General features: G+C 42.5%; 1 protein-coding gene across 1 annotated transcript; it reads left to right on the top strand.

Moving 5' to 3' along the window:
- Window positions 1–246: 246 nt before the first annotated feature.
- On the top strand, window positions 247–27,457 carry NT5E (5'-nucleotidase ecto; the record flags this gene model as incomplete). The annotated part of the gene is made up of 9 exons (XM_082480311.1): window positions 247–576; window positions 5,240–5,462; window positions 10,611–10,799; window positions 16,234–16,431; window positions 18,070–18,221; window positions 21,577–21,689; window positions 22,355–22,500; window positions 24,026–24,226; window positions 25,911–27,457. 9 exons carry the CDS (start codon window positions 247–249, stop codon window positions 26,066–26,068), a joined length of 1,710 nt encoding a protein of 569 aa, XP_082336437.1. The 3' UTR covers window positions 26,069–27,457.
- Between the last annotated feature and the right edge of the window lie 505 nt (window positions 27,458–27,962).

Below are 27,962 nucleotides of genomic sequence, written 5' to 3'. Positions count from 1 at the left end.
CAGCAGACGCGGAGCACCTGCGGCTTCCGCGCCCGACGGGCAGCCGGTGCCTTCGCCGCGGGCGGGTGCGGGTCACGGCCCCCGCGGAGCGGCGCGCAGCTTGCGCGGAGGTTGCCCGGCGGCTGTCCCGCTCCCCGCCCCGCCGCGGCGCTCCCCGTCCCTCCTCCCCGCCCGCAGCCACCCCCTTTTCCCGGCTGCCGCGCCGCTTTCGAGCGATCCCGCGGAGCGGCGCGGAGCCTCCGCGGTATGGCGGGGCGGGCGGGCGCGCTGTGGCTGTGCGCGGCGACGGTGCTCTGCGCAGCGGCGGCGGAGCTGCGGCTGACCCTGCTGCACACCAACGACGTGCACGGGCGAGTGGAAGCGCAGGGCGCGGGGACGCGGAGCTGCGCGGAGCGGACGGCGGGCTGCTTCGGCGGCGTGGCACGGCGGGCGGCGCGGGTTGCGGCAGCGCGGGCTGCGCACCGCAACGTTCTGCTGTTGGACGCCGGGGACCAGTACCAGGGCACGGTGTGGTTCTCCCGCTTCAAGGGCCGGGAGGCGGTCCACTTCATGAACCTCCTGCGCTACGATGCCATGGTAAAGCGGGCCGGGGGAGGGAGGGGGAGCGGCGAGCGGCGAGGCTGGGGGGCTTCTCCCCCCCCTCCCCATCGGTTTTGGGTGCTTAGTCTATTTCTCCTCCTCCCCTGGTGCTGTTGTTGGCATTGCCAGCTCCTTGAGTGCGTAGAGAAGGCTGTGGGTCACGCTAAAATCATGGTCAAAGGCAGCCAGGATGTGTGCGCGGAGAAGAGAAGGGATCTTCTGGGTGCTGGGCACCCGGCCAAGCGAAGTCGTGAGCTGGCAGCCCCATGGACAGCCAGAAACCAGCAGCTGATGCCAGCACTATACAGAGGAAAAGACAGTGATGGGGTGGAAGAGGTCCCCTTTGGGAGAGGCAGGGGCTTGTGGCTGGCTGGCTGGGCTCTGTTGGAGAGGGGTCGGCAGAGACATGGAAGTGAGCCCGGCAAAAGCCGGGTGAGGAGCCTGGCCTGCGATGGAGGGGTTAACGCTGGCCGAGGGTCGCAGCCTGCCCTGACAGCTTCGATTCTGCAGGAAGAGACAGGTGGCACATGTTGGCAGTGCTGCTTCAAAGGCTGAGGATTTTTCATTTTCATCAGTCCCACCCTGGTCATGTCCAGTCCCACCAGAACTGTGGATGTGATGGGGCATAAGGGGCTGTGTGCGAGTGGCCCAGGGACAGTAACAGCACATCTGTGAGGGAGCTGTCTGAGACGGTGCCAGTCCCACACCTTTACTTCTGTCTCTTTTGGTTATCCAAGTGCTGAGAGGAAGGTAGAAGAGTTTGAGACTGAGATTGGGGGATGTCACTCCATGTCCTTAAATCTTTTGTCTCAGAGCAATAGCCTATTAATATATAAAGAATTGTCATGGCTTATTTTGCTTGTATACAACCCCAAAAATGAGGAGTGAGATTAAAGTTACGTTTGAGGCTGACTGCTGTGTGAGAGTGACTGCGTATTTATTCCATCCGAGTTGACAGCTTGAGAGGTAGATCATCTGTGCATATCACATCCTCTGTCTTCATCTTTTTTTTTTTTTTGCTTTCTCTGGAAAGGTCTGCACTTTCCTTTCCCAGGTAAAAATGGCTTCACCCATTTCTTCCCTCTGCCTCAGAACAGCTATGGAAGGGAAAGGGATGCCCCAGTGCACTCTCCTTGGCTAAACACACTTCATACAAGACAGACAGGTCTGTGAAGGATGCTGCTCCCTGTTCACGTGGCTGAGTGAACGGTTTCCTAATCGTAAAACTAACATTAACAGGGTTTTCCTTCCTGGTGGTGACAGGGAGGAGTGCGTGCATTCAGGACTCATCCTCACTGAGAGCTGGGGAACACTTTGGCGTTCTGCAGTGCAAAAGTAGCTCAAGGTGGTTTTTCCTACCTTTCTTCCTCACTGAGAGCTGCTGGCTGTCATTTCTCAGCTTTGCGTTTGCTGGTTTGACTGGTTCATGGGCAGGCTGGGAGCTTGTATAGTTCCTGATCATATCACAAGAAGAAATTCTTTCAGGCAAGATCAGCAATGTTGAACTCGTGCTCAGTTTTAGAAACACACTATGTAGGAAGCATCTGCAGACTAGCTAGGAGATCCCATGAGCTTTTTCACCAGAATAAGATTAAAAAATAATTCCACACCTTACTGGACAGCCAGGGGCTTGTACTGGATGCTAGTGCCTTAGGTGAAGTAGTTAACCACTGGCTCTCTGTGGAGGTGCTGCATGTTATAATTTGAATATTGTCAGTGGATAGAAGGGGACAGGATAGACTGAGAGGCCACAGAGACTTCAGCACCTTTCTGTGCTACCAAAGAGCCTGAGGACAGATGCTGAGTGTTGGGCAGCACTGCAGCATCCTTTTCTGTTCTTCTGTCCATGGACCATGGGGACCATGCAGTGGGGACAGTGGCTGGGGGGGCACAGGGAGCAAGGTAAGAGCCACACTGCACAAGGGTGAGCTGGTGTTTCTTTAAGCAAAATTTGGGAAGACACATCCCTAACAGAAGGGGTGGAGATTACCGAAATGGTTAGAAGTGAGATGCTGGTGTAGGATTACAAACAGGATGAAGGAGGTACCATGAGTCACAGAAGTTGTGAGAGGATGGGGGCAGGAGCCATAGGAGGATTTAGGGCAGCCTCGCAGCATTTGAGGTTTGTTCCACAAATGGGACAAATTTCCTTTTTTAAGTTTAGCCCTTTTCTCATTTATGCCTGTTATCACCTCAAGACGATTTTCTCTTGTTTAGCTAGCTATTGCCTTCCAAATTTTCTTGGCGCTAGCCTTGCTTTTTGGTGTAATTAACACCAAAATCCAAATTAAGTACTGCAAAGGCAGTAATTGGAGGGGTGATAGAATTCTTCTAGTTTTACTCCTAAGTTGCATCCTCCTGTTAATTTGTATCCTGATTTTGAAATGTTTTTAGCCTGGTTTCTTGTGAAAAGGAGGATTACATGATCACATGCTGTGTGCCTGAATATTTCTGTTTATTCCCTCTTGTGACTTACTTACACTTATGTTGGCCAATGGATTCAGATTTGGTGAAGGGATATTGCTCAGGTACAGAGTCCTAGAAGCTCTGGGTGTAAGGGTAGTTAGGGAGAGTACAGGAACCCAAAATGATCCACATCCTCCTCCCCAGAGGACGAGTTGCTTCAAAAATAAAACTGTATTATTAGCCACCAGTGATTTCTCATGAACAAGAGACTTTATAACCACCCCGCACCATGGGAAACATTTTGATCAAAGCTTGTATCCTAATGGACGTGAAATAATCCAAATGCAAGATACAAAGCCAAGAGAAACAAGGTTTCATAAGTGGTTGGTTAGATTTTATTTATTTATTTATTTGCAACAAGCTAATAGCAGTTACATCCCATTTAAATTCTTATTCCATTTGCAACCTTTTGGAGGGGGTTTAATTGCATATTTAGGAGGAACAGAAGGCGTATGCATCAACCAAAAGGAAATAGCTTGTTACCATTATGAGATGCTTTACTAGTCCATGGACATCTTTTCAGAACATTAGTCAAAATGAGTTTCCTTGGAGTGTTATTCTTTTTTTTTTTTTTTTTTTTTTTTTTTAACAGCAAATTAGCTGTTAGAATATGGTTAGAAATGGAATATAGTTGGAGTGCATTGTGTCTTCCCAAGTCAGGATTTTATCCCAAGTCAAGATAGTTCTCGGTTCTTTTGGAAAAGTGCTGCAGCAGCACGCAGACAATTTGGCTCCTTCTCTAGGGTGTGAGTAGCGTTCTCACTAGCGTCAGCAGGAGCACTCGGTTGCCAATGCAAGTCACTGCTACTGCTGATATCCTGATTTTTCCACAGGGCCATTTCCACAGGGACATTGTCTGTGGGGATCAGAGGAGTCAGGAGTCTTTGTCTCCCCCAAAAGAAAGACACTACTAGTCAGTTGATTGAAATACTGATCTTCCATGCCTGTAGTGGCTTCAGGGTCCTGCTTGGGTTGGAACAGGGAACAGGGTTAATATAATCTGGGGAGTAAAAGTTGGAACAAACATGTAGGGGTTGTTTATACAAGTAGAGCAGAGACGTATATAAGTCTTTGTAAATGATGAATGCGACTTTCCCTACTTAATCTTCAGAATGAAATTCTGAGCACACTTTTGCCTGGAAGAGTTGGCCCATTGGCTTTAGCCCCCTTTTCATGCTCTGCTCCACTTGCCACCTGAAAACTTGTACCAAGTTCCGCTATTACCACGTATCTATAGATTTATCTTTTCCTTCACTAACACCTGAATATGCTATGAGGTTCTTGTGTATATTGTGCTTCTGCAAAGTTGCCGTCTGTGGAGGTTTTTCTGGCTATCACCAAACTTGCAGGCACAGGCATGTTGCAACTTAGGCTGAGCATGCAAAAGGGGTGGGGAGGAGAAAGTTCCATGGGCCTTTAAGGTAAGTCCATTTTTTTTTTTTGCTTAACCAACCTAGAACAACTAAACACTCTCATCTTGTTGGTATGACCTTGCTAATAAATAAACTGGACTGCTCGTTTTGTGCAGTAGTCTTAGCACTTCACAGTGTTGCGCACACCCCTGCATGTGTGCGCACACACCTACTATGGATTGTCTATGGAGAGTCTCCCTAGTTGATAAACATTAGAGCTTCAACTAGGTAATGGTATTGATGATGGCTAGAAAATTTTCTTGTTACATGTTAAAGCACGCAAGAACTCTTCATAATGTGAATTAAATATGTTTTAAAAACTGTAGTCAAAGCACAAGCTCTTAAAATGCTTATTTAAAGATAACAAATATTGTCATTGGCATTTAACATTTTCTTCAGTATTTTTTTAAATGATGTATTTTCCGTACACAAAATACATGTTTTCCTTTGTGGTTATTAATCCTCTTTCTTGCAGTTACAGGATGAAAAACCAGTGGGTTTTAATCTGGTATATGATTACAGACACTTATTTAGAAAGGTTTTACGTTTCAACTTTCGCATCTGTATTGATATAAAAGAGTCTGAAAAGCAAAAACTTAAACCTAAAACCCCCCACATTTCTGTGTTCGTGAGAAATAGGATGTGCTGTTTTAGACAAGATAGGGTTTTCTTCCCTAGAACATAGATGTTGTTTTCTCAAACATACCTTGTATATCATTTATGAGAGTATCTAAACTGAATATTGGTGGTAGGGTCTTATATTTTCTTCTTGCTTTTCACAGGCTTTGGGGAACCATGAGTTTGATGAAGGTGTGAGTGGATTATTGGATCCTCTTCTTAAAAATGCTAATTTTACAATCCTGAGTGCAAACATTAAGGGGAAAACCCCATTAGCGAATGAAATGATGAAATACGTTAATCCTTTTAAAATAGTACATTTTGACTCAGAATCGGTAGGAATTGTTGGCTACACTACAAAGGAAACTTCTTTTCTTTCTCAGCCAGGTATGTTTTCTTTAGTATATAAGTTTATATCCTTTGTTGCTATTTTATTACTTGCCCACTTGTTTGAATCCAAAGATGAATGTTTTCAGCTGAAAAGTGAGAAGTTTGTTGTTTTATCAGTATTTACTTGTATTATTCAACTTTGTAACTGTCTGATTTTTAAACTGGAGAAGGCTTGTTAACATTAAAAGCCGTTTTCATACAGATTTGAATTATTTAGCATCACTGAATTATCTAAGAATATAAGAAGGTCAGTGAGATTGCAGGAGAGCTGGGGGGACCTTTGGGGGTTTTATTGTTGTTTGGGTTTTTAAATTTATATTCTTTTATATTTTATTGTTATTTATCCATTTAAACAAATGTTAAAGCATGAATACAGCTTGTCTCGAGTGTGAAATGTGTGCAAACCAAGACATTTCTCTGTGTGTTGAAATTTTGCTCTTGGATGCCTCCATGCTCAAGTCCTAGTAAAAGCAAGGAGAGCTTCATGTGTGTTTTTGAAGGAAAAAGTTGCCCAAGATGTTTTTAGCCTCTCAAATATTTCCAGAAATTAGACTACATAAGGAACACCCATTCAGCTTTTACCACAATTGCTTCATTCATGGGTAAAATTAGAATTGATGAGCAAAAAGACTTCTCAATTTCTGACTATTTTTTCCAACATTTAAGGAGTTTTAGTTTGTTGAGGGTTTTTTTTAGTAAAATAAAATGGTCTGCTGGAATGAGAAACACATTTAAATCAGCTGTAGGAGATCTGAGTCACTGCCTGCTCAAAGCTCAGCCCCCCTCTGACAAAATCTGACTTTCTTCCCTGTTTTTTGCAGAAAGGATGCCCTAAGCACTGGTTTAAACCTTTTCCACATTGAAAAAGGACTTCATATTATTACTTCTCTTTCCATTGCTTATTAATAAAAAAGTAATGCGTAGCTTTCTTGATAAAAGGAATATTCAATACTTTGAGAAAGTATTAGAACATAAAACTGTTCCTTCTGTGCTTTTTAATTCTATACGGTATGTTTGAACTATCAGGAAGTGCACGTCTGAGGTCAGAATAGACTGCTATATATCGCTTCTATTTCAGTGATGTGGTTTTGGTGTCCTTTCTTTTTTTCCCCCAGCAAAAATGACAGTTGATCTGCATTTTGTGTAGACAATAGAATTTCACCTGTGCTTGAGAGCAGGAGGGTAGATATCATCTGACATCACGCTAAGTTTAAAAAATGGACAGACAGCCAATATTGTTCTTCATTAAGGATTAATAAAAAAGGTCTCAGCTCTTCTTACAAAGAACTGTGTTGGTGCGCTGAGGTCGTCAAATTAACTTTCTTGCAAATAAATATGCTGGAGGAAAATCCAGATAGTGTTGGACTGTTTCTCTGAAGCATTTAAATACGTTGCCAATAACATCTAGACATCATATTGAATGCCTCAATGTGCTGAGACATTATAACAGAGACCACAACTAAAAAAACAGTGTTAAAAGGGAAGGCTTGTGAGCTCCATAAATGGAGCTGAAGCAGCCCTAAGCTAAGTATATCCCACAGTGTAATTGAGCAACAAGCAGGGCAAATTCTAACAGCAACATTTATAGCGATCAGAGTTTTTACAATTTTCTGCTTGGCCTTCTCAGTGTGTGGAGGAATATTTGGAAGCTTTGAAAACATGAATTCAGGATATGTTAATCTGATTCAGTGACCATGTATCACCTGTGACCTAGCAGTCCTTCAGACTGATAAAATCATGGCAGAGGTGGATCGGTGGCAAAATAATTATCAAACTAATGCCTTAATTCAATAAGATTGAATGTTGCAAATTCAGCACCTTGCTTATCTCTACACACTTCTTCCAGATGATTCAGTTTTATCAGACTCTGCAGCAATTGCTGTGGCATGCTGTACCCTCTTAGGGCATTCTCGAGGCAAATAGGAAGCTTGAAAATCCTGAAACGTGAATTCCTACATGGCTGCTTTCCGTGGAAATCTTTTGTGAGTGTGATTTCTTCTATTGTTAAATCTCAGTAACTTCCACAGTTATGAAATTACAACTTGTACTTTCCATAGTTTGCTTAAAACAGCTATCAACATACTCTAACAGGGTATAAAGTCCTTAAATCTCAGTGTTTCCATTGTGAAGGGACACTTAATCTCTGTTGAAGGTACTGTTAATGTTCCTGTTTGGAAACCATAGGGATGGGAAACTGTTAGCAAAATTTATAGATTACAGCCAATTGGCAGTTTTTTGAAAGTTCTTCTCTGTTTTGCTGCGTACAGCCATCTCAGCTGAATGTCCGGCCTGTCCCGCAAGAGTTGTTCATAACTTGGCACACGGAGTTGTCTATGTATTTGCGTTGCACTGATAATCCCAAGATTATCTTTCTAGTATTTGATGGTTCCAGCTCACTTGCTTTAGTTCTGCAATGATGTTGTAAACCCCACAAAATAGTTATTATCTTTATCTGTCCTGAGAGATGCTACATACACATTCAGTGCTGTGAAATACTAGATCTCATTTTGTCCGCTGTCTTTTCATATCAGGTGGAAACCCAAAGCTGCTTATTCTGTAACCCTACAGGCAGCAAAATATTTACTAAAACTATCAACTTGGCAGAGTTTTCTAAAAGGGAATTTTAAATTCCATTTATTCCACTTTATTCTGGCTCTCTTGCGTAATATTTTTAACATGCAGCCAGTTCTTTTTCCTTGTTCATTTATAGCACGGCTTGGATGTTTTATCTGGAATTCTAGCCATCTAAAAAGAGAAGAGGATGTCACATCACTTTAATGCTTTGAAAGAGAAGTGAAATACTGAAACGAGCAATAACTAACTCTTAAATAAGCACTTTATTTCAATTCAGATTCTTTTGCAAAATGTGCAGTTGAGTATTAAGCAATATATTGCTTTTTTCCTGGTTTCTTAGAGAAATGAGTGTGGTATAGTTGCTCTTGCAGTCCCCCGCTGTATAACTTCTGAACCTGCTGGCCCATTTCAGCTCCATTAGTTCAAGTGCTGAGATAACTAGAGTACGAAGCTGTGTGAGATGCCACCACAAGGTTGCAGAGAGGGGGTGCAAGGAGTCCCTGCAGCCCCCGAGCAGGAATCCCTTTCTACAGCAGGCAGTTGTTGGGTGGGTGGGTTGGCAGTGCCACTGCCTGTCCCAGCGCCGGTGGCTGCCTGTGCCCTGCCACTGTAACAGTCCCAGGAGGGAGATGGACTTACTGGCACGGGTCAGGCCTTGTTTTTCCCCTCATTATGAAAGTAGGTTTGTTTGGTTTAATATGGGTTGAAGATTAATAATATGTCTTCAGTGCATTGTAGGCTGCAGTGGTGTAGAGGGGTAGCAGAGCTGGTGCTGATGGGGAGAGCTTGGTTATGATGGGCCACCTGGCTGCATGCTGTGGGAGAAGTTAGCCTGTAGGCAACTGCCTGCTAGCACAGATAGCCAGTGGCTCGCTCTTGCTCTTCATTTAGATAGCTCAGCTTTCTTTACAGAACTGCTCCCTATGACGTGGTGTGCATGGCCATTGTAGCTGGCCCATGGGTGGCAAGATGAGCACGTGAAGGGACTATGCTCAAGGAGAGTTTGTCAGACTTCCCCTTTTGCCAGTAGCTCTGCATCAGGCCCAGCTTCCATCAAGCACAAGGGTGTACAAGCCAGTGACTCCCTTTAGCCTGGAGAAGGAAGGCTAAGGGGGAACTAAGTGCAGTCTCCCTCTGTCCTAAGGGGGTTTATGGAGAAGACAGGGACAGACTCTTCCCAGAGGGGCACAGAGAAAGGACAAGAAACAATGGGCTCAAGTAGTACCACAGGAAATTATGGTGGGACGTAAGGAAAAAATTTGTCATGGTAAGAGCGGTTAAGCCATGAAACAGGTTGCCCAGCGAGGTTGTGGAATTTCAGCTTGCTCAGACAAGACCCTGAGCATCCTCATCTGGCTTTGAGTTTCTGCTTTGAGCGGGTTTGGGACTAGATGGCCCCCGGAGGTCCCTTCCAACCTCAATTAAGTTATGACTCTTTGATTCTAAGAAGAGGTCCACAGGAAGAACACGTGGGGATGCACTGCACAATTCGCTCTGCAATGTGCAGTACAGAGATTCCCTCTGGCAGTAACAGAACTATTCAATGGGTGTGGTGGTGAACCAATTTATGTAACCCTCTTTTATCTCTTCCATTGTAGCAGCTTCCTCTTCATTTCCTGAGACATTTTGCACTGAATTGTGAATTCGTTTCACTCCTCCCTTTGTTATGAAATAATGTAAATCTTCTGACTCTAAAGGCATATTTCAAAACGGTTTGATCAAAAAAACTCCGCAGGAAGGAATGAGGTAGAGGGGAAATTGGTAGAAATGTTACTCAGTTGTCTTCAACGGAAAGTTTAGGATTACAGTTTGTTGACTGTATTCTTAAACTCTATTCTTAAAACTTTGTCAAAGAAATTTGCCTCTTACATAGGAAGTCTTTTTGTGTAACCCAAAACACTGTGCCCAGGATAAAAGCGTGTGTTTTTCTAGTGCTCTTGTAACTGTTTGTCTTGTTAGAATAATTTCAGTGGGCACAGAAACCTTGCAGAAAGATTGTGAGTTTCCCAACATTGTGGTCCGGAAGAGGTTTCTCCTTTCCAGACTTTCCGTTCTTTATGTTCTCGTTTCAGGATGGTAGCTCAATTGTGTGCTGTGCTGTATTGGTATTACTGAGAATGGTTCACATTAGGTGAGATAATTTGTGTAAAAAAGCAATTCAGAGTTTAGTGCAGGACTTTGAAGAAGCTGCTTTTTAAAGCCTTGGGGCGGCAGGGGAGGGGGGCAGAAAACAGGGTGAGTGTGGAGTAAAAAGAGAGAGATTAACTTTGGAGAAGATGGAAGATCTCAAAGAAATATAATTTGTGAAGAAAAAAACTTTGTAGTACAATGCAAGTGTTTATACTGAAACACTTACTGACATGCTGTATTAGTCTAATCACACAGGTGCTCCTGACAGACTGGACATCACATCAGATCAGGACCTTGAACCAACTAAGGGCATTTGAAAGCCACTGACATTCAAAGTTTCATTAATTATACAAAATAGTATCTGAGATCAACTACTTTTTCTTTTTTTAAACTAATTAAGGTACTTTGTAAATACAGTCATGTTTGTTCTTTTTTTTTAAGGGGATGATGTAATCTTTGAAGATGAAATTGAAGCATTGCAAGTACAAGTGAATAAACTTACTGCTATGGGAGTGAACAAAATAATTGCACTAGGACATTCTGGTTTTACTGTGGACAAAAATATTGCCCAAAAAGTGAAAGGAGTGGATATTGTAGTTGGAGGACATACAAACACATTTCTCTATACAGGTATTTTACTTCTTACTAATATGTTGCTTCTAGAGCAAAGCAGAAACTGTTTCTCTTTAAACTTGGAGAACTTTCACAAATATAGTTTACAGCTGGCTGTACTGGGCCAGATTGATAGCTGGTACTTATCCATAACTTCCATGGAAGAAACTAATTTAAAACAGTCTGTAAGCAAAAAGTACTCTAACTCACTGAAAGGTTCCTTAATGCTGTGGTTGTTCAGGGTGACCTATACAAAGTGGGACAGCCAGAGGAAGAAAGGTGGTAATACTGGTAAATTACTGCCAAACATATTGTACCTGTTTCAAGCTCACACATGTAAAGGAGAGGGGTAACGGTTTTAAACTGAAAGAAGGTGGATTTAGATTAGATATTAGGAAGAAATTCTTTACTCTGAGGGTGGTGAGATACTGGAACAGATTGCCCAGAGAAGCTGTGGATGCCCCATCCCTGGAAGTGTTCAAGGCCAGATTGGATGGGGCTTTGAGCAACCTGGTCTAGTGGAAGGTGTCCCTGCCCATGGCAGGGGGGTTGGAACTCGATGATCTTCAAGGTCCTTTCCAATCCAAACCATTCTATGATTCTATGAAATAAGATGTTTACATTTAAACTTGTATGTGACAACCAAAAAAATCAATCATAGAAGACTTCAAAAGTGATCCGATGTTGATTTTCCATAGAATCTGATTCTGTATTCATAGGTCTCCATTACCACTGCTATTAAAAACTTTTCCCACATTTCCTATGTCTTTTTCAGTCCCTCTCTGAATCTCTGAATTTATTCTTCTTTTCCCTAGAGGTAGGCATCATTCCAGAGATAAACATTGTTTATCTGATTTCTTCCACAGCAATGCTACTTTAGGCAAAACCTGCTGTCAGCAGCTTTTCCAGTGCTGCTGCCTTCCCTGTGCCAGTGTGTAAGCACACAAGTAAAAGAAAGGCTGGGGTTTTTCTTTAAACCATCAAAGGTAGCTCATTAAATTTAGCAGAAACTTCATTAACTGGTTGAGACTACAACAGGAACTATTTGTAATTTTCAGCAAAATTTCCCTTGTGCCCTGCTCACAGGGATAGCACCATGTACCCCAGGAATTTAACCACTTAAAGGTATTGCACTGTCCATTTCATCCTCTCCTCCCCCTGCTCATCTCCTCTCACTTTCTCATGCCTTTTTTGTCTCATCCGTGCTCTCACCTTTAACTGTCCCACCTGTTAGGGAGAAACAATTGCATACTACAGTTATACATTAAATGGTTCAGAATATCTATTGAATGTGGCCTCAGGGAATAACTTTGACCCCTAAGCTGGAGCCACAAAGCATTTACACATCTACTTGCAAGTCAGAAGCTGCAAACACTCAGCACAGGGGTGCAAGCAGAGAAGTGGCCAAACTGGAATAGACGACAGGACCATCCATCCCAACGCCTCGTCTCCAAGAGTGACCGAGGGAGGATGGTGCGGGAAGAGTGGACAAGCCTGTGGAGATGCTGTACTCAAATCTGCCCCCATCTCCCAGCACCCTGCAGCTCAGGGACTTCTCAAGCCAGAAGTGGTGTCTTGATATTTACTAGCTCCCGCTGGAACTTCTCTTCCCTGACCTTGCCCCATGTCCCTTTGACTGCCTTCAGCCTTCACAGCAGCCAGTGGCAGGGTGTTCCACCGCTGACCTGCACATCCCGCAGAGACCTTGCTCTGCTGTCTGTGTGCAGCCTGCTGGTGGCATTTTTTCAGCAGTTTTATTGAATTATTTTTCAGATGAGAAAACCAAGGATGCACACAGTATTCAAAGTGTGCATTCATTGTGGGTTTACACAGTGGAATCCAGATTCTTTTGCACAGCCTTGTTGGTCAATGCCTGTAGAGAGTTTGTGCCTGAAAGTGGTAGACATAGTAGTCAAAATGCCTTATTTTGGGAGTGGGCCTAAGAGATGCCACTGTTCACAATTTGAAATTGTGATCTGTAGTGCTCCAGGAGTTGAGATATCTGAGTTCATATCCTGTCTAGCTCTGTAGGAGTTGACATGCACATCTCTTATCATCCCAGAGAGTACCCTGCTCTCAAACTAGATGAGGTCAAGCTGTTCCATCTCTCCTCATTTGAAGCTGTTCAAGATTCACAAGACCAGAGACACCACAGAGGATGGGACTCTGCAGCCTTCAGGTTAAAGACCTCCACTGGGAGTGGGTTCTGGTCCTTTTCCAAGGGCTGTACTGTTTGGATAAAACAAGTCTGTTTTTTTTATTAACACTGGAGAAGAGAGAAAAATAAAAAATAAGAAGAAATATCTAGGGGAGATACACCAAAAAACACGTATCCACTTATTTAGGCAAAATATGTTTTTTGACATTTTGGTCTGAGTCTATAATTTTTATTCCAAGTGCTGAGAAGCACTTGCTAATCTGTCCAGGAACACCATGAGTGCATTTGTGAACCATTCCCTTCTGAGTCAACGCCATCAGCCAATGTTCACAATGAAATAGCCACATCTGTGGAGGTGATTTGACTGCAGAGTAAAACATCTAATTTTAGGTGTCTGTGTGTGTGTGTGTATGCCTATACATTAAGCCTATAAACTCTCATTTAAATCAAGAGATGTAATCAATGAGCCAGCAATGTGCCCTGGTGGCCAAGAGGGCCAATGGCATCCTGTGGGGCATCAAAAAGAGTGTGGCCAGCAGGTCGAGGGAGGTCATCCTCCCCCTCTACTCTGCCCTGGTGAGGCCACATCTGGAGTACTGTGTCCAGTTCTGGGCTCCCCAGTTCAAGAAAGACAGGGATCTGCTGGAGAGGGTCCAGCAAAGGGCTACGAAGATAATTAGGGGATTAGAACATCTTTCATATGAGGAAAGGCTGAGGAACTTGGGTCTCTTTAGTCTAGAGAAAAGAAGAATGAGGGGGGATCTTATTAATGCTTTCAAATACTTAAAGGCAGGATGCCAGAGGGATGGGAGGAGTCTTTTTTCAGTGGTGCCCTTTGATAGGACGAGGGGTAATGGGCACAAGCTTGAACATAGGAAGTTCCATCTTAACATGAGGAGGAACTTCTTCACTTTGAGGGTAGTGGAGCACTGGAACAGGCTGCCCAGAGATGTTGGGGAGTCTCCCACTCTGGAGACATTCAAAATCCGCCTGGACGCTGTCCTGTGCAACCTGTTATAGGTGACCCTGCTCTGGCAGGGGGGTTGGACTAGATGATCTCCAGAGGTCCCTTCCAGCCCTGACCATTCTGTGATTCTGTGATTCTGTAATAACTGCCAGCAGAATTTGGGAGTGTTTCAGCTCACTGTAAGTGGAGATGTCCCAGCTGGTCAGTTGAATCTCTGGCTGTTATGGGAGTTGAGAGACACACTGCCCATGCAGACACCTCCAGAGAGGTATCTTAATCTAAGGGCCTAATCTTGGACTAGTCCAACCTATCTAAGACATTTGCAAGTCTCCGGTTTATCCACAGATTCTGTGGCAAATGTTGTCTTGACTTGTTCGGATGCACTTTGGGTTTGTAGAACTGATTCAAACAGTAATGGTAGTTTCAGGTTAGAACATTTTAATTTCTGGTTATCTTCAGGAAGGATGTTCTGAGGATGTAGTGTGTTGGCTAAAACAAGGTAAGAAAATAGGAAAGTGTTGCAGGGTATTCACTTACCCAGTATGAATTTTTGCATTTGCAATGGAACAGCATCTGACACCTTGACTGAGATGTGTGCATGACATCTAGTGCTGCTTTGGGGATAAGAGGCACTGAAAAGTCTTCATTTCAGAAGGAACACACCTATCTTACAACAGAATAATGTCATAGTGTTAATAATCCTGCAAGAGAGTATCAGTATCAGAAAGTATTCCACCATACTAAAATGATGACCAGAAAGCATGACTTTCTCTTGTTAATGCTCTGTTCATTCAAGGACTGCACAAGGACAAGAGATCAAAACTGATTCCTTTTTCAGTTCCAAAAAACCCAAAGCCAGTTTTGCATGCATTGCTCATTGCTCATTTGCATTTGCTCATTAGCTACAGGATTTTTGAAATTCTTCCCAAAATAAATATTGAATAGTGAAGAGGCACCACCAAGAAACCAATTCTGTCGGCCAGGATGAAAGTAGAAAAACTAGTTCTCTGGTAAATTTGGTTCAGCTTGTAGTTTGTTACAGCCATTCTGCCTGGAGAAAAGGAGGGATTAGAGAGAAATATGAATCACATTGGAGTTCTAGGAGAAACATTTGTCATGTTGCTTATCCCAGGATTTCATATTGCCTAAACAACTGTAGATGGAAGAACACCAGTTGTTGTGTAAGCAGTGGTAGTGAAGAGACTGGTTTTCCTCCGGATCCATCTCCTCTGTGCCCGCTCCCCCATGCCCCCGCCCCATGGACACCCTGGCTCTCGCCCACACAGGGATGGGAGATGCCAACAGCTTTGGGACAGGAGTGAGCAGCAGCCTTTGAGGGGGTTCTGCAAGCAGGACCCACCACGCAGCACGTGATACCTCTCAGAGCTGCCCCAACCTTGGTCTTTGCTGACGGTGGGGTAGAAATACTGACGGGAATAAAGGGGGAGTGACACTACTCAGATAATATGGTCAAGGAGAGAGGGAGAAGGCTGGTACCCTTGAGACAGAAGCTGTGCTGTGTAGTTTTCTTTGCTGTTTCCCTCCCCTGCATGGTTCATAAATCCTGTGGTAGCCTACGCCAACTGGGCTGAGGTCTCTTTTCTCTGTAAATGCCTTGCTTTAATCTTTTTCCAAGTCCTACATCTAATGACCCTTCAAACTTCGGAGGTTGATAAGAGTTTTAAAGCCATGACCACATAACAAAAATGCTAATGAAGTTTGCTTTTGCAGAGGATTTGCAGCCTGTCTGAGACTTTGGAGGCTAAGTTTGGTACACTAAAAATAATCAGTTGGGTGTATGCACAAATTCACGGAACTGCTTGTATGATTTTAGTGATAATGACTGTGTATTATCAATAAAAATAGTTTAGACTTTTTCATATCAAGAAGTCCTATGTATGTTGTACTAACATTCTCATTTTCTATCTATCTGATGCAGAATAACATAGTGTGAAGGCCTAACAATAAACTTTTCAGTCAGGGGCTGGTATGTGTGCATTACTGAGGTTTAGATTGAAATAAGTGGAATGAAAAGTGCCTTTGTTGCTGTTGTGACATGATGTCATGGACGAGTGTGCTGTCACAACTTAAAAAACACTGTGGCAGTTATTAGAGCTTGTCCTGAAAACAACATTGTCTCTTATGAAGTAACATAACTGATCAGTCAAATGCATGCTTGTCGTCCAACACATTCAGTTGTTTCTGCTTAATATCCTACTTGTTTGTTTGGTTTTTTTTAAGGCAGAGAAACATTTGAAATGTTATTCTAATAATCCCTTGAAGGTCCCATGAGCTGAAGACACGCTTTACATGCTTGTTTTGTGCAGGCACCCCACCCTCTACAGAGCAGCCAGCTGGCCCATATCCATACATGGTTGACTCAGACGATGGGAGGAAGGTGCCAGTGGTACAGGCTTATGCTTATGGAAAATATCTCGGTTACTTAAATGTTACATTTGACAAGAAAGGAAATGTCGTTGAAGCGGTTGGAAACCCCGTTCTGCTGGACAGCAGCGTTCCCGAAGGTATGTGGAGTAGACGTTTGAATTTGCCTGCAGCATGCGACTACAATTCAAGTGTTATTATGTTAAATACACAGTACAGTGTTGCAGAAGAATTCAGCTTTCTTCCTGAGCTTGCGGTTCTCTTCTGTGCAGGATTCAGGCTGCGTTACGGTTGTACTCCTTTGCCTCTATTTCTCTTTCTTTTTTGTCTGTTTAAAGTCACTGACCGTTCTTTTGCAGGAACTGAGGTGATACACTACCATGCCGTTTAGTGGAGCCCGTTTTAGCTAGCCCTGTGATTATGATTTAAAAGATTATGGGGACAAGTTTACACTGTTTTGCCAGAGGTCAGGTTCTTCAGAACAGAGTTTAGGTCAGTATAGGAAAGTGGAAATGTTCTAGAAAAAATTGGAATACTCTGGCAATGTGCAAATATAACATACAGACTTCTTGTTTCCAATGCTGAGTGTGTTTAGTGTTTCAGCTCTGAAACATTTAAAGAATGGAAGGAGGAGAGTCTCTCTGGTGGTCTCTGTTCATAACTCTGTCCAAGCTCTGTTACCTGCTTTTTGTCGGCTCTCTAATTACCAGGGGCTGGTTTTCTAGTCTTTGTTTCTTGTCCAGTGCTTGCTGTATGAATATGAGCTTTTATCGTCTTTCTAGGTTCTACCAGAGTATTTATAAAATAAAACCTTTAAAAATTATATGTTCATGGATATTATTTACTATGTTATTCTCAATGATTGAGGGTGACAGAGCACTGGAACAGGCTGCCCAGGGAGGTTGTGGAGTCCCCTTCTCTGGAGATTTTCAAGACCCGCCTGGATGCAGTCCTGAGTAATGTGCTCTAGGCAATCCTGCTTTGGCAGGGGAGTTGGACTAGATGATCTCTAGAGGTCCCTTCCAACTCTGAAAATTCTGTGATTCTGTGATCTATTAATGTAATGAGATGATGTAAAGAGACTTTACATTCCTCTCTGATGTCAGTAAAAGTAAAAATTCAGATACATAGGTGCTCTCGTTTTCTAAATGTTGCTGTTGCTGAGTTACATGGCAAATTGCTTAAAACTAATAGCTGATGTAAAACATTTGTGACATTATCTGTCTGTATATACAAGTATCTTTGTATCTGGTTTTCTTTCTAAAAGAATTAGATTTGCACCTGGCAGACAGATGTGCATAGAGAATTAATTTCTATAATTTCCTTGACACTGATGTTTGAGCTACTGTTCTTTTTAGCACTGCGTTAAAGGGGAGGAAGCTGTAATTGGGGGAAAAAAAAGATACAATGTCAAATAAAGACCAAGCTCACTTGTATATTAAAAATTCTCTCACCTGTCATAGTAGGTACTAGAAATTTCCATCAGTCAGAGGTTAGAACAGGACTGGGCAAAAATATTTTTAAGTGCTATAGAGGAGACAACCTTGCTGTGGCACAGGAATAGCTTGTTCACTTGATTGCCCTGTCCTGCCTGCTCCCTTTACAGGCTTCATTTGAAGAAAGCGTAGATGTCACGTTGCTTGAAGAGCCTTTGGGGAAAGTGTAACATTTTAGAATCATGAAGAGCAGGGTTTTTTTCCTAAGCTTTGTATTCACTTAAGTGTCACTAATATGAGATACGTGCGATGCTTATTTTACACTTTTATACTGCATTATAGATGAGCACATTAAAGAAGAAGTGGAAAAATGGAGGAAAAACCTGGGAAATTATTCTAAAGAGATTGGAAAAACTAGTGTTTACCTGAATGGTACAAGCCAAGCGTGCCGTTTCCAAGAATGTAACATGGGAAATTTGCTTTGTGATGCCGTGGTAAGATGTTGCCACCACAGGTGGCAATCACATTTAAGTGTTACTCCAGAGCTAACAGGTTAAATGCTCCTAGGCTCTGAACTGTCAGCGCACGGGCTGTGTTCTGCTTTCCAACACCATAACATCTAGTGCATCCCTAGAAAGATCTGGCAGGAGCAAGGCTATAATGAATCTTGCTGTATAGAGTAAGGGGCAGTTTATTCTTTGTGTACATCCTTATATAGAGAATGGCTTGTTTGCAGCTGCCTTGAGGCTGTGGTTTTAAAAGACATGGAGGTCTGATCTAAGAGAGCCCATTCCTCAAGCAAGGAAGAGAGCTCGGCTCCCCTGCCCCTCTGCCCCCCTGCAACCAGTCCCCTGCTCATGACACTTACCTTCTGCCCCATCATTACTGGGCTCTGCTGTCACCCTTTTTTAACTCACTAGCCCAGACAAAAAGCCTGTGTAGTCTTCTGCCGAGTTACTGATATGAATTGTACCCCAAAGCGTCCAAAAGGTGCCAGCTGAAGCAAATGAGGGGGAAGGGCCACACACCCAGCCTGGTGCAGAAGAAGTAAAAGCCCCCAGCACCCCAGCCCAGAGGGATCCACCAGCCCCTGCTGCGTCCTGACAGGTATCGCTGGGCTTTAACAGTCACATAACACCAGAAGGTCTTTTTATGAGGAGTCACTTCCAGTTTTTAAACTAGCTGGTTTTGATTGTTTTACTCTACCACAGCAGCAGCATTCCCTTTGGGGGCTCCAGGGAAAAACGTTCCTGAACGTGACTGTTTGCAGCAAATGAGCACTGCCATAAATGTCTTGCAGCATTGCCACAAAGTCACGAGCCAATTAATAATCATGAGTTTTCATTTAAATATTTCCCCAAAGCCATTCATCCATGTCATATGATTGCTTTTATTGTAATCCTTAAAATAATTCTTAGTACACGGGCTAATTTCCAAATTAGATTAAGATTTGGGAACTCTGCATACAGTTCTACTAGAATTGCAGAGCCTTGTTTTTTTTCTCCCTGCTAGACTTTTTTTATATTTTTATTTGAAAAATGCGATCAAATTCTCTGGCACTTTTCAAGCTTAAAGAAAGTAACTTCATAATCTTTCAGAAGTCTGTAGATTTTCTTACTATACATTTTGTCTTGGGAGGTCAAATTCTACTTTAGTTAAAGCAATATCTCTAGACGACCATCTACAGCCATCAGCAGATACAAGAGTTGCCCTTCATGCTCTTTGGATTACTCATTCTACACTTGCTGTCCTGTCTGCTGCCATGCCTTCAGGGGTACGCAGGTAGAAACCAGACCTTTCTGTGCCATGGGCTATAATATTTAGAGTTGTCCTGGGAAATGCAGAGATTGAGAAATGTGAAAGATTGATTGAACGGTTGTACTGAGTCAAAACAGAGGTCCATTTAGTTCAGTGCTGCTTCTCCCAACAGTAGCCCAAATTCTCAGAAAAAAAGGTCAACAGACGCAGGTGGCATTTTACAAAGAACTTTAAAGGAACGCAAATGTGAAATGGCTGTGAAATTGCTAACATCCGTATATGAGCTCTTGTTTAAACTGCCTCTGTGCTCAGGACTGGAGAGCAGCAAGTGTAGCACCACAATTTAAACATGTTTCTGTGGGGAACTGAGGGATTACAGATTTGTAATCCTAATATCTGTCCCAGGCAAACTAGTAAATTGCAGGGTATAGTTCAGACTGAAATCAGCAAACAGAAAAGAATCCGTTCATTGATTAAGTATGAATTATGAACTTCGGAATATCTCATGGATCTGGTCATAGGGCATAACTTTGACCCCTAAGCTGGAGCCACAAAGCATTTACACATCTACCTACAAGTCAGAAGCTGCAAACACTCAGCACAGGGGTGCAAGCAGAGAAGTGGCCAAACTGGAATAGACGACAGGACCATCCATCCCAACGCCTCGTCTCCAAGAGTGACAAGAGGGAGGATGGTGCGGGAAGAGCGTACACCTGGGCAAGCTGTGGAGATGCTGTACTCAAATCTGCCCCCATCTCCCAGCACCCTGCAGCTCAGGGACTTCTCAAGCCAGAAGTGGTGTCTTGATATTTACTAGCTCCCGCTGGAACTTCTCTTCCCTGACCTTGCCCCATGTCCCTTTGACTGCCTTCAGCCTTCACAGCAGCCAGTGGCAGGGTGTTCCACCACTGACCTGCACATCCCGCAGAGACCTTGCTCTGCTCTCTGTGTGCAGCCTGCTGGAGGCCAAGGAGTAGTCCTTGCACTGGAACACTTGGTCCCTATCCACCCTCTTCACGCCACTCGATTTTACGGGCTTCTCAAATATTTTTGTTACGTTGTCCCTTTATCAGGTCAGCCAGTCCTGGCCTGTGCCATCATTCTACGTTCAGAAACTTTTCTGTGTCTTTGACTATCCTTGTCACCCCTCTCTCAATTTTTCTTAGTTTTTTATCATTCTTGAAATGAGAAAACACACCAATTATTCCTGCCCAGCCCCCACAAGCCCTTCTTGATTTTACAGACTTCTGTCATGTCCTTCCTATATTTCTCTCTTTGTGAGACTGAGGAGTCGTAACCATAGTCATTCCTGTACGGAAACCAGTCCATCCCTTCCGTTACCCTGCTTTCTTTTCTTAGCCTTTTCCTGTTCCCCTCAGTTATTTCTGATGAACACTGTAGGCTTATCATCCTTACGCAACTGAGTAAGTCTCCATTTTCTTTACTACTTAGGATGCCGCAAGCAAATATTATCCTGTTGGAATTTTGCCACTCTTGGAGACATGATGCTGTGCGGAGTAGACTTTTGGGTCTGATCTAATATGCCAGTTGCCCATTCCTCCACTCTTCTACATTTTTCTAGTTTGCCAAGACCATTTCAAATCTTAAAAAACAATCTCAGAGAAGCTGAAAAATCTTAATTCCCTGCAACATACAACAAGAGCTAGATTAATTTATATATTGCCCTACATGTTTTTAATGTACAGCTATATTTAAGGTCCTCTACACTTCCCAGTTCTCCAAATATGCTCATATCATTTTTCTTTATCACAGTTGTCGAAATCAAAAAATCATCCTTCCTTTGTTCAGCTGGCCTGCTCTGCTCATGTCATACACACACGGACTATGGCAAAGTTCAAGAGTTCATTACAGAAAAAGGCAAATATTTTAATGAAACAAAATACTTATTTTGATGTATTTTGCTGTGGCTTTTTTAAATAATGCAGTATTTTACAGTGGGGCTGAAGGTAATGTCAAAGAAGATACAAAACTGTTCTCTCTCTCTTCAGCCTCAGATTTTCTTGGGTGTAAATTTGCAGAACCTCATCTAAGTGGAGATTTAAAATCAGTTTAAACATTTTCCTTTGGTAGCTTTATGAGAATGTCATCTGTCCTGATAAAAAGTCATGGAACCATGTTTCAATGTGCATCCTGAATGGAGGTGGGATACGGTCACCAATTGACGAACAGAGCACTAATGGTATGTAAAATTACAAGCTGAATGACAACTTTATCAAGAAGGAAGAATCATGTTATCATGCGAGCCTGAACCCAGTGTTAGGTGTGGGCTTGTTTTGATGGGATTTGCACAGTGTTTGGAAGCGATTTCAAACTTTCTCAAATGGTTATCCGTCGTGAGAGCACAACTGCACTCAGGCTGACATGAACAGAAGTTACTAGCATTGTTTGTACGCAGTGCTTTTTATCATTTCCCTCTCTCCTTGCTGCCTTGGAACAAAGAAAGATAGTGGATATTTATTCCCCTCCTACTGTAGAGGATCATACAGTATGGTCGCTTGGAGCCTTCTGTGGTCTGCTGTAGAATAAGTGAATTTGGGGTTTTCTGAATGCTGAGGTTTTGCAATTCTTATTTTCCTGATATCACATAAATGAAAACTGAAAACAGTTTTTTCATTTTAGCTAAAGTTTTCTGTAGGTCTACATGAGTAAGTCTTAAGCAACTGGAAAAAGATGCAGGTTCTTTGACAGGCACATATATGCGATGCTCACCTCTACTGACCCTCGTTTTCTCAAACTGTATTTGCCATGTTCCTTGGTACTGATAATAATATTGTAAGCATACTGTTAATAATAATGTACTTTAAAAAAATATATATTAATGTAAATAAAGTATAATTCCCCCAGGTAGCATTACTGTGGAAGATTTGCTGTCTGTTTTGCCCTTTGGAGGTCGTTTTGATTTGGTGAGGGTAAAAGGCTCCACTCTGAAAGAAGCTTTTGAGCACAGTGTGCACAGATACGGAAGAGGAAGCGGAGAGCTGCTGCAGGTTGGAGGTATGTTTTCCTTCCTTCCTCTTCTCAGATTTTCAAGCCGACCATCCCTTCTGTTGGGCTTGTTTATATTACACCTGGAAGCCTCTTGAAGTTGGCCGTACATATTATCCCTGTTCCTCGCGCGTGCCAACTAACTAATGCTGTTTATCTTGCGTGTGTTTAATGGAGCCGCAGCAGCACACAGCCCATTGCTGTTCCCTTAGTGGAGACAGGATTCCCAGCTGTAGCTGCAGTTTAACATTTAAGTTAGCTACAGGAAGATGCAATTGAGTATAGCTGTAACACAGTAATAGCTACAACAAACTCCAGTTTTCGGTTCTTCGCTGGCAACCTACCTGAAACCCCAGACTGGATGTCTCTGCCAGTTATTGCCATATTTCAGTTTATCAAAATCATTTTGTGCTGTTGTCTAATGATTGCTGACAGTTTCAGAGTTAGTCCAAGTGGGCTATGGAGTTGCTTCAGTGAATTTCTAAGTATTTTAGGGGTGAACAGTTAATATTAAAAACATACACATTTCTTGAATTGTAGCTCCCCATATGTTTACCCAGATGTGTACTCGGCTACCGTCATGTTTATTCCCGCTCTCTCTGTGATGTAGTGCGGATTTTATTTTTTACTTAGCAGAAAAGCTAAGCTTCAAGGGCACAGGCTGAGGAATTTTTCACCCACCACATAGTGCCCCCATCACCAGGCTATCCCCTCCATGTGATCTAGAACCAAGGACACAACCCGTGTCTTGCACATGATTCCCCAGTAAGATAACAGGTTCTTGGATACCACTAAGTTAAAGCAGCAGCATCCCTTCTGCTTGCTGCCTTTCCACAGAAAAAAAAAAGATAACTGGTAGCTCTGGAAAGGATTCAGGACAGAAGATGCAGAGCAGGAAGAGCGCCAGGGTTGGAAGAGCCTCTGTGCTTTGGACAAGCTTTAGTGGCTTCCTGAGCAGCAAGTTCTTGGCAATGCTGTTCTGGGGGCCTGATTCTCCCCAGGCTTTGACCGAGGAAAGCTCACAACTAGAAACGTTACTTCTACAGCGAGTAGAAACCGCGATGTTCAGCCCTGGCCTGGCTTTCTCTTTTTTTTTTTTCAGGACAGTACTTATTATCCATAATAGCTGCTAAGTTAGGGTGGCTGGCTGGTTCTAAAAGAAGCCACTTCAGCCAACAAGCCAGTGGAATGAGAAAGCATATGACTGCAGAAATAAGGGGAGGTATTTTTATCTTGCAGTATCCTAATCCCATGACTAATAATTTCCTTCTGCGGAGCAGTGATGAGACCAGACAATCAGATAAGTACCTGAGGTGGGACAGTGCTTCAGCAATTCTCGAATCTCATTAATTTTCTTGGATAAAAATTGATTGTTGTGCAAAGGGCATTAACTGGTATCATTCAGAACAATATAACCTCTCAGTCACATAAGCTAACATAAAGAATCTGTTGAAAATGGTGGAGGACGCTGCTTCTAGCCCTGTATGTTCAATAGGCACTGCATCAAGTGGCATTCAAACATGTATTTTCGTAGGCATCCACGTGGTCTACGATCTCTCCAGAGCCCCAGGCAGCAGAGTTGTTAGCTTAGAAGTGCTTTGCACAGCCTGCCGAGTCCCAGCCTACGTCCCACTCCAGCTGGATGAAATATACAATGTGACTCTTCCATCCTATATGTTATTTGGAGGAGATGGCTATCATATGCTGAAGGACAAAAATCTGGGATACAGTAAAGGTAAGGACGGGGTCCAACAGGGTAGCAGACAAACGATTCCTAAAAGCTAAAAGATCTTTCTACAGTACAAATCTCAGATTTTCTGCTTTTACTGGAGAGATTAAATTTGCCTCTAATCTGACTGCACTGGATTGCTAGTTTTGGTTGTAGCCAGCAGCTATATTCTTTTTCAGTTAAATCACAAAAGTTTCAAAGAAAAACTAAGCCTCGTCAGTTCCGTGCTGCTTAGAGAGCAGGTCCGAGATGGTAAATCAGAAAAAAAAGCAGAAAGCACACCCTAGGGAGTACTTATTATGTGTACTGCCTTGCATTTGTACTTATTACTAAACAATGCATCAAAAAGAAAGGTGCTATTTTCTTTAGACCTCAAACTTCCACTGCATAGAAATATTTGCAAACAGAGAATCGCCACCTCTGCTACTTAAAGGACATGCAGCTCAGGTGAGCGACACAGAAGGTGAGGGGAAAGATGCCACCTTGCTCTGCGGGAATTAGCCTGCCCCTCTGAATGCAGCGGGACCCTCATGAGTTCTGCAGGCAGCAGCACACCAGGCACCGAGAGATGCTGCGCTAGAGAGGCAGAAAGGAAGCGGTTTACAGTGCTGCCTTAAGATTCTGTAAAGTAACAGTGCAAACTGTTAGAAAGTCAGCATTTATACAGTTGACACGTACAGCTTTTAGGACAAAGGGAAACTTGGAAAAAAAATGGAGATAAAAATCAATTATTTCTGAAAACACAAAAAGAATGTAGTGCTGTATTAAAAAAAAAACATTCTCGGAGCACACCTACATCTTGCAGAATTTTAATTTCTTATGTTTTGCTTCTTGATGGTAAAAGCATGCTTTTTACCAAAATTTTCCTTTCAGGCTTTTGTTACAGCCTATTTTATTGGTTCTACAGGTTGCTTTGATTTAAAATCGATTCTCACAAGTTGGATTGGTATTTTAAATCCAATTCAACCTACCAGCTTGTAAATGGGGGGGGGCTGTAGTCTTCAGTAAATATCCATTTATGCAGAAATAAATTCACATAGAGAAAAATCATTAGGAATAATGAAAGGGAACGACTTGAAAGCTTCTGGTAAAGTCTTCCAGTATAGCAGAGGGGGAAAACTGTAATTATGTTTAAGATGGAGGTGTTGCACTTTAGGATTGCAAGAGTTTGGATCAGAAAGGGGTCGTGCCATGGTTGGCAGCAGTGGCCGTAGAAAATTTACACCATACTTTGTGTGCATACAGCAGCACACAGCCTAGAAATCCTTCCTAAATAAAAAGTAAAGTTAAATTTCTAAAGGTGTAAGCAATAGCTTTGTGAGATCTACAGCACTCTACCCCAAACAGGTGGGAGACTATCTCAATTTATCTAAATCTGACTGAAATTTACCATTTTAACAGATGCAAAACAAAAAGCGAGACAATCCAAAAATAATTCTTTTTTTGGGTAAAATATGAGTTGCTACAAAAAAATTCTGGCTACAGACCACCACAGATGTTTTACCTGTGCACAAGAAACAACTCCCCACGTCCCCGCACTGTCTTGGTGCTCACCAATTCAGAACGGCAAACTGTAGAAAACGGTTCGCTTTAAGACTTGAACTAAAGCTATAATTTTAGACAGGCTCTTAAATGTTGGTTCAGAGCTTGGCTGCTGCAGAGAACACTCTACCTTTGTTCGTTTGTTCAGGTGAACCTGATGTGGAGGTGGTTTCCCGTTACCTCCAGAGAATGAAGAGAGTTTACCCAGCAGTTGAAGGTCGAATAAAGTTTTCTTCTGGAAGTCTTATTGAAGCAAGTCTTACCCTGATTTCTGCGTTGTTCACTTTAACATTTTTGCATACTTGATTTTTGCTCACAATGTTTTCATTTGAAGGAAGGCAAGAGGAGATATGGTGCTGACAAAGGGAGAAGAGAACTGGTCTCTTTTCTTACACCTTAAAATGAACGAGCGTTTAGGTTTCTGCAGGCCATCAGTAAACAGCACAAGGAATTGTCTTTAATCTGGTGGAGTCATTGCAGCACGCTGTGCGGAATGAGTGGGTTCTCTTCGTTTCAGTCAGCAGGTACCCGCAATTCAGCTTGAGGTTTCAAGAAGCAAAGTTCCGGTGAATACTAATGCTTCATCATCAAACAACCGCTGACCGAAGTGGGATATTTGTAACTTGTCAAATTCTTTTAGCTACTTTAGATAGTGAATTGATTAAAGAATCCGATTCCAGTAATCTAAACAAGCTTCTAGAAATGGATTTATTATAATTGTACACACCTTTCTTTGATCTCCACTCAGGGTTAAAGCTTTCAATCTAGTGATTCTACTTTGCTTCCAGTCATATTTGTCATACCTACACCAATGCCTGAAAGAACTGGATTAAATTCCATGTCAGTGAAAGCACGAGGTCCATCTACGTGCAATTAAAAAAAGGTTTTCCATTTTACTTTTGAAGATGCAGCATCTCACATTTGTTTTCCATTAATAAAGGACACAATGAAAGCTTGATTTGATTTTGATCAATTTTAACAAATTGAGTGTATACGCTCCACTATTTAATATGACCAGTTTGGGGACTGTATCCAGAGTGAGAACACAAACTATGATTATGTTTCATATAAATGTGCTCAATTTTACACCCTCTTCCAAAGGCCAAAGCACAGGACTCCTGGCCGTTACTCTGTATCAGCAACATTGAGAGGGAATGTTGGATATACGCATTGACTCCTGCAGTGCTGTGGCAGCCTCTGGAAGTTGCGCAGTCATGGGCCTTTTTACAGCAAAACCTGGCTTTACGGTAATTGTGATCATAACTCCAAAGCCTGTCTCTTCTATGGGAAGGCTGTGTTTAAAAAATACACAGCCGTAAGAGACAGGCTAACGAGTATAAAATCAGAAAGCAAATGCTAAGCGTACATTTCTGACACTTTATCAAGAAGTGACTGCTTATGAGTGAGTGCAAACGATGATTATTTTTCTAAGATTTTTCACATTTGGAATTTTGACGTCAACCTGTTTCCACGTTGTTTATTGCTGTATTAAACTGATTCTCAGTGTTTTGAATAAACCTGCTTTGTTCTCCTGGAAAGCGTGCTACACTTTTTCAGACCCAAGCTACTCTCCTCTTAAATTCACTGCACCTGCAGATTTCAAGGAGACGGTGCATTAAGATAAACATTCAGTATGCTTAAATTTCAAAATCGCATTAGTTTCCACATAAATTCAAGGGTTGCACATGAAGAGATCTGGACTACACAGCTGCATTAGGTCAGTTGTGTTACAACAGGGAGACAAACAACTGACCTTGACACACTACTAGTTATAACACGGCATTGATGATTTGTCCCTAAAGTTACTAATTTACAGAATGGTCTTCCCCAAATCAACATAAAACCAGTAGCAGAATCGACTTATGGACTGAGCTGTACCTGCACACCAATTTTTAAAGTTATAACAACTCCTCTGGCATATCCTGAGAGAAATAACACTTTAACCTTCTGTTGACAAACAGAAGGAGAAGGTACGTAAAAGTAATACAGACAGATAATGCAAATTGCATTGACAAAGAACACTAATACTGCATTAGATTTGTTTGTAAAAAACAACAACAACAACAAAAAAAAACCACCAAACCCAAAAAAACGGTGTTGTCTGAAAAGAAAAATTGAGGAATTCCTATTAAGGTATCTCTGTATTGTTCTGTGAGCAAAACTTGTTAAAAATCCAGGCATGAAAGTCCTTTTCAAAGTC

The sequence above is a fragment of the Vanellus vanellus genome (assembly GCF_965231255.1).
Source record: "Vanellus vanellus genome assembly, chromosome: 3".
Lineage (NCBI taxonomy): Eukaryota > Metazoa > Chordata > Aves > Charadriiformes > Charadriidae > Vanellus > Vanellus vanellus.
This window is presented reverse-complemented; position numbering and strand designations above follow the sequence as displayed.